Source organism: Styela clava, chromosome 5, assembly GCF_964204865.1.
Source record: "Styela clava chromosome 5, kaStyClav1.hap1.2, whole genome shotgun sequence".
NCBI classification, from domain to species: Eukaryota; Metazoa; Chordata; class Ascidiacea; order Stolidobranchia; family Styelidae; genus Styela; species Styela clava.
This window is the reverse complement of record NC_135254.1, coordinates 24,088,914-24,096,291: the sequence shown is the minus strand read 5'-3', so window position 1 is coordinate 24,096,291 and position 7,378 is coordinate 24,088,914. Positions and strand designations below refer to the sequence as shown.

The 7,378-nt window shown below is 33.8% G+C and overlaps 1 protein-coding gene across 2 annotated transcripts; it reads right to left on the bottom strand.

Moving 5' to 3' along the window:
- Positions 1-479: 479 nt before the first annotated feature.
- Positions 480-6,936, bottom strand: LOC120344903 (organic solute transporter subunit alpha-like). Of its 2 annotated transcripts, none has more exons than XM_039414226.2 (8): positions 6,749-6,936; positions 5,908-6,074; positions 4,807-5,036; positions 4,465-4,576; positions 4,041-4,143; positions 2,710-2,862; positions 2,276-2,342; positions 480-1,844 (listed from the first exon to the last, which is right to left on the bottom strand). In XM_039414226.2, the coding sequence occupies exons 1-8, from the start codon at positions 6,819-6,821 to the stop codon at positions 1,511-1,513; spliced, it is 1,239 nt and encodes a 412-aa protein (XP_039270160.2). In that variant the 5' UTR covers positions 6,822-6,936; the 3' UTR covers positions 480-1,510. The 2 variants fall into 2 exon arrangements, with proteins under 2 accessions (XP_039270160.2, XP_039270161.2); XM_039414227.2 differs by having other exon boundaries at positions 1,619-1,844; positions 2,762-2,862.
- Between the last annotated feature and the right edge of the window lie 442 nt (positions 6,937-7,378).

Below are 7,378 nucleotides of genomic sequence, written 5' to 3'. Positions count from 1 at the left end.
GTAGAAAATCCCCAAATATCGAATTCTCCCACTCAGAGAAATTCCGAGTACGCCTCAGTGAAAATCGGCCTAAGTACGGAATAGCCTTCTCGGGTATTGCATATAGTTTAAACTCTAAATACACCAATGAGGGAGCCACACCGTGTAAACAAACTGATAGTTCTAATGTATAGTTGGTTGGCCTTAAAACTCAAATAGTTTCGGCGTTTAGATAATTTGTTTGGCTACATTGGGGGCATTCAGACATCGCAGGAAGACAAAAAAGACGGCATACGTTTTGTAGCGTGTTTATTCATTATTCATCAACAATATAGTATGGGTGAGAGCTCACAGCTAACCGAGTTTGACGATTGAAATTTTTTTCGAATTGATAAATTAGGAAAGTTCAGAAGAACATAGTATATGGCATAGGCTATATACTGTATATATATATATATATATATGTTATATTATCTGTAAGATAATCACAGCGACGCAAATTGTGTCAATGAGGAAGAGTTTGCAGTTTGGATACCAATAGGAAGCCAAGAATTATCAAACAACAGCATAACTGCCTTCTGGCTATGAGTATGACACGGTTTGCTATCAACGATATACAATATACATTGTTGGGCATGTACAAAACTGCTTGCCAGGTGGAAATATTCCGCTGCAATACCCATTATAAATATAAGGTGGAACTCGAAAATAGATAGCTCTAAACGTCTGATTTCATAAAGTTATAGCATATATATGCAAAGTCATCGAGAAAAGTAACAACAAACCGAATTCGTTGGTATCTTGAAAAGCACGACAACCTGCACATAAATCACAGAGAACCAGAGAGGTTTGTAACGATTCTTCAAACGATGACAACTATATAAAGTGCATGCGAAACTTTCAGTTCTCACGATATTTTTAGATCAAGACGAGGCATAATATGTTTTGGTGGAAAGGACTGCTATATCTTGTCATATGCACTCATGTATCAGATTGTTACTTATCTATCTTAATTGGTAAGTATGTTGATAGGTATTTGTCTGTTAAATGCACGCGATATCTCACGAAAGCGAGGTTGAATCTGCTCCGAATTTTGCATGTGCATTCATCATATCTCGGACCAGAAGCTTATCGATTTTGGATAAATTATGTCTTATAATTAGCGAGTTATTAATTAATTAGTGATGGGACACGCGGTGTCACTATAAGGAATGAATCGAAACAGCAGTTTCGATCGACAAGTCTTCGGTCTCCGAACGATATTCTCGTTTACAGTTTGATCAGTTAATAAGATACGAATGAAAATTTTCTTCATTATTTGGTCTAGTCATTTCTTAGCCATGTCCAGTTTATAAAAGAAGCACTGTAATATTTCTTTAATTCTAGTAGCCTAAGAATGACAAGATCTTGTCATTCACAATTGGTATATTTAGCATTCTTCATTCATACTAATTGACGTTCATTACAAGTTGAAAAAAAAGAAACCACACACATATATGAACAGTATATATATATAATTCTTTTTTCTCGGTTATACTTGACTGGATATGTCTTGTTCGCCGTGGACAATACTACTTGTATGAGGATTTTCTAGACCCATGGGCATGGAATGCTTTCCTAAACTATAACTAGATGTTCGGCTCTTCGTTTCAAAATTGGAAAATTCTGCCCCCGGAGAATGTTCGTCCAAGGAGGGTATATTGTCAGTTCCATGGTACGATTGCCTTTGTTCCACAATAATACCATCATGCTCTCTCGCTGATTGCAGTGTTGCGTCGGCCACTAGGCAGGATCTACCGGAATAATCCACCGCAATGGTGAGGTCATCATGCAACACGACTTGTCGTTGAATGTCCTTTGACCGTCTATGATATGGATAAAAAATATTAGCTTGGATAATAATTTGAATTGAAGAGTTTATTTATATGTGATTTTCAGGAAATTAATAAGTTTCAATATTGAATGTTGCGACAATTAGCTCATACCCGGATAATTATTTGTATTGAATAGCACTGTTTGAAACTGTTCACAAACTAGGCTACATAGGAAGCGCCTTAGTTATAATAGGTTAATATATTGATGTTCCTGTAATTTTTTTCATGATTTTGATTCCGTTGGCATATCGGGAATAAATTTTCACAACTAGCGGTATATATCTTTCTAGAAGAATAGATTGTATGAAGAATACCACAAGGAAGAAGAAAGAACTCCCAATTCGCACCACAAACAAATAGACTAAAATAAGGTTTTGAAATAAAAAAAAGATTTTGTAGATTTACGTAGGAGAATTGCTGACCTGTAGTAATGACGTCCAAGGAACCCGACAAAAAATATTTGAAGTATGACGAAGTAATTGTAGATGACTGCGACAAATATTAAGTAAATTGTTTTTAAAGACGATGGTAAAATTTTGAAAGTGAATAATGAGTGGTGAAAGAAAATATTTATCCAAATCACACTAATCAATTTTCGAGTGAAACTGGTTTAACAGTATAAAAACTTAATCAAGCGTATTCAGAGTGAACAAGAGTTGGTTGTAAAATATTTTTGGCTTCAAAATGTGCCCTTCAAAAGAATGACTACATAAGTAGCGTTATTCGATATAAAAATATCCAAACTTGGTGTAATATTAAATTCGATTAATTGATTATAATAAACACTAATAAAAACAACTCTGTTGGACACGCCTTTCTGTGCTGTGTAGATAAATTAAATTAAATCTTTAACCACCTCTCCGATTGCTGAGAAAATTCAATGGATATACGCAAGGAATCCAGCCTACTTGAGCTATTATATTGAAGATCAAAGCTTCAAAACCAACGATAAAACTTGTCAATTGTATGCACGCTGTTTTGCCTCGTATCGCGTGAGTGTCTTCCATTCCTGAAAAAAACAGGGTGATCGATAGAAAACCAGGAAAGTGAAACTCGGTAACACAGCTAGACATTTTGTTCCCTAGTCGGATTTTCACTTTTGAAAAAAATATTCACTTTCCGCTCAAAGTTTGAAAACTGTTTCCTGCCTTCTTCCATAATGTGGGTTTAAAAAATAGAAATCAAATAGAACCTTATAGGTATGAATGTTTCTTTCACCCCTGAAAGATTCACCCTTTACTTTATCATTGCAAAATTTTCAGTGCTGATTTTGTGAGTGTTTTGGAGATTTGGCGCTTATCAACTGGCTCACATGTTCAAACTATCATTTTTCTTCAAACACAATCAAAAACTGAATGTAACACGCAAAACTACCAAAAAGGGACAATGTTTGCAACCCGCTTGAATATCTGTCTGAGCGAAAAAAGTGTCTGAGCGGCGGCATAAATTCCAATTGTTACGTCATTGTTACTTTATTGCTGATTTGTAATTGTTACGGAAATAAACAAGACAATGATGATCGGGGAAACATCTATCAACCTAAAACAAACTAGAACAGCGGTTTCCAAACAATGGGTCGCGACCCACTGGTGGGTCGCAAGAGGAATCTCAATAGGTCGTGAAAAGATCTAGTAAGCTTTAATTAATTATACTGGGTATTAGGATCGGTGGCAAAGCAAATTCAAAGCAAATTTCGAAATAAACTGCAACTTTTCAATTTTTCACGTCAAAAACTATCTGAAATTGAAATAAATGTCAAGTCTATCATGGAAAATAGCAAGAAACAAGCTCATCTTTCTGACTAGCTTCACTGAAAATTCAATTTGAAAAAATAAATTTGTTTCCTCCATCAATGTTTTATTAATTTATTAAAGTTGAATGGGTCGCCATAAGCTGTGGTAAAAAATAATGGGTCCCAACTCTAAAAAGTTTGGGAACCCCTGAACTAGAACCTAAAAGAAATAAAAAAGTATCGAAATAGAAATCAGTAAGCACGAATTTTGTTAGTGATCTCGTCTAATCTTCAAATTTTCTGCTTTTCTAGCGTATTATGCATTAATAAAATTAAAGATGATTTTGCAAATCAATTATGTATCTAAAAACATCTGATCTGAGTCTATCTGCAACATAGTTCCCACTAATCAATAAACTTTTGACATATGAAGTACATCAGGCATATGCACTTACCTTCAATTACGACTGTGAATTTGAATAATAACTTGATTCCATAAATACAAAGTAATGTTGAAATTGCACTGAATAAAGATAAATAAACTGAAGGGCTTACTTCCTGCAATAAAAAAAATTAATTTTAATATTATTTTATTTTCTGGGCTTCTAAGCTACTGTCTATTTCGACTTTCTCTTGAGTAGAATATTATGATAACATGGAAAAAATCTGCACGTACATACGTTTTCATCATCAGCATTTAGCAGGCAAATTTGAGGCCATTCGGAAAAATGAGTTACATTTCAAATCACAACAAGATGTCGTTTGTATAGGGGTGATTGTTCGTTTACGTGGTACATTTGAAAAGTGTTAAGGTAAAGACATTATTCAAATGAAAATTTTGATATAGTTTTGAAGAGCATACTTATCTCGCAAACTTACGTTGACTTTGTAATATTTTCCATCCGCCCTAAGTATGACAGCAATCGCGCCACAAAGAGGTGTAATAACAACGTATTGAAGAATCAGCCATTTTACTATTTCTATGACACGCCTGTGTAGAAACAATATAAAAATGACTTGATTCCAAATATCAATATTTATTTACTTTATATATTTTATAAAGTTAATTTATTTAAGTGAAGTGCCTTATATTAGCCTAAATATGAAACTAACTCTGGCGAGCTCTGAAGAAATGCCATAAAGATATTAAATGATTTATTTTAATTCATAGAGCCAGGTCTGAGAAGTAAATATATATGCTGTCAATTAGTATATACCTACACAGAGTTTCTGATCGGTGGCAAGCACACCAAACATGGACAGGGAACCGCATTCATTCCTATTTCTTTTACGCAACTTTTTTCTACAAACGGCTTCGTTCCTCCAGCAAACACAATGATCAAATAGTAATATTTGTATATTGCGTAGGCTACATATATGTTGTACATGAAACCAACTTCCACGACCGCTCGAGGAACGAACATACCAATAAGTGCAATAGTCATGATTGCCTGGTATAAAATTTATATAAAATTAATTTGTGATATTATGAATTCTAAAACTTTTTTTCAAATTTGGTTAAATAACCAAACGTGGTAACGTGGTAAATTTGGTTAAATAACCATAATATATGGAACCTGCAAAACCATTACAATTCGAATTCAGAAATAGCCAAAAGTATTATGCCTCATTCGAAAAGAAAATTTTTATAAATATAACTAACTTTAATTTGAAATGAAAAAGTTATTCTGATGAAATTTGATTGTTTAAAGCCACGTTTCCAAACAGGGGAGGGATCCTTCCACAGGGAAAAATTTTGTTCTTGTTGCGGAGGAATTTTGTATTTGATGTAGTGTTTCAATTAATATTTAGTTCTTTATTATTACTAAAATACCTATTATAAACTCTTTTAACTGTACAAGAGCGGGAGTGAGATAAGGGCATAACTATAGCTGAGGATCCTAGGATTGAACAAATAGAGTAGCTTGCATAGTGAGGGGGGAGCAAAGTGTTACAAAACAAGCGAAGGGAGTAATTTATCGAAATAGGTTAGGAAACACTGGTTTATAGGCTCATGTATTATCTACCGTTTTGTGCATAATAAGACTGACACGATGTGGCGAGGACACGATAATTCTTTATTATCACATGTTTAAATTTTTTTCATATACCAATATACCATTTTAAAGACATGTCTAAAATAATAATTTAGAAGCGTATCTCAAATAGGAAATATTCTTTTTCACTCTCACTTTGTGTGGATAATTTATGTAATTGATATATGTAATCACGATTGAAAGAATTCAACCATACGGGGAAAGCACACTTCGTTACATACTTCGTTATCTACAGTCGAGAATTTTTAAAGTAAAAATATCACACCGGAAACGTGCTTAGAATCCACAGAAGTGCATTACGCAGCGGCTTTGAATTCGATTTGAGCATGACATAGTATATTTCTTCTGCATATATTCCAATAGAGATCAATGTCAATATTCCTGGTATTAGAAGGACGATGACTCCACCAGCTCCCCACGCGTTCACTATGTCTGAAATACATATATTTTTAAATATTCAAACAACAGTTAGTTTAACAGAGAATATTACGACAAACGTGTCAACTGGGCAAGGTATTATACTCATGATAGTCGTTGTTTATGTAAAAGAGATTAGATGATACGTAATTTAGGGATGTTACTTTTGAAAAGCAAGACCTGGATTACCGAAGCTGTGACACCTTATGTTACTAATAAAGCACCGCGAACACACAATACTCTATAAATATGTATACTGTAGTGTAGAGTATAAACAACAAATAAAAACATTTTCAGGCCTCCAAGAGATTATGTACATTATCGATATTTTGGCAAGGTAAACGTGTTCTTTTTTATATTGGGTTGCGTGTTAAAACGAAGAGACTAATTATGACCGTTTTATTTTATACCAACGTCCAGATTTCAATTTTTCTAATTTTACTTTTCTTATGCAGTTCTTGAGCAATATTATGTATTAGTATTGTTGTATCAATTCCTGTTAGCCAGACTCGCAAAATCGAACGAAAATGAATATGGTCGGGATAAAAAGTCCAAGTTAACACGAATCCTATCCAACCATGCATGAAAGACAATTACACATTTTTATTTCAATTGAATTTTTTTAAATAAATTTATTATCTAATTCTTTACATTTTTACTGTACATGACACTCATAAAAATATTCATACCTGAAGAAAATACATCTGACGATGGGGGAATTGGTCGACAAATGTCTTGTGGCGTGGTTGAATTATTTCCCATTAAGCTTAAGTCGTTGATCGGTGTTGAACTAAATCCACTACCAAAAAACTACTGCTGATGTTATACCCAGACAATTTCGGAAGATAGATCTTATGACCGTTCTGGTGGTGACGCGTTGTTTAATGCTGTTAAAAACTTACTGAATATGTAAAAATGAAAATTTGGTATTCGAAACCACCATATGATGTCACGGCAATGTTTTATAGTTGCTTTGGCAAAGTATTGCCATACAGCGGGTTTTGTACTCATGTTCCACGTATGGAAGATACATAGCAAAAACCTACATAATCAGTTTTGTGAATTACATACGAAAACGAATGGATCCGTAAACAAGAGTATAGTTAATGTATATCTAGTAAATGTTTACTTAGATGAGCTTATATAATATAGGGCAACACAACCAGTCGTTTCGAATGTGTGATTACATATACGTTTATATTTGGGTACGATGGCCAACCAATATTGCTCTTATAACGTTATGTAGGCTACTCAAATCAAATAAAATGATTATGAAACCACGAGGCTGTAGAAGGCAAAAACATGTGAAAATTGTATTC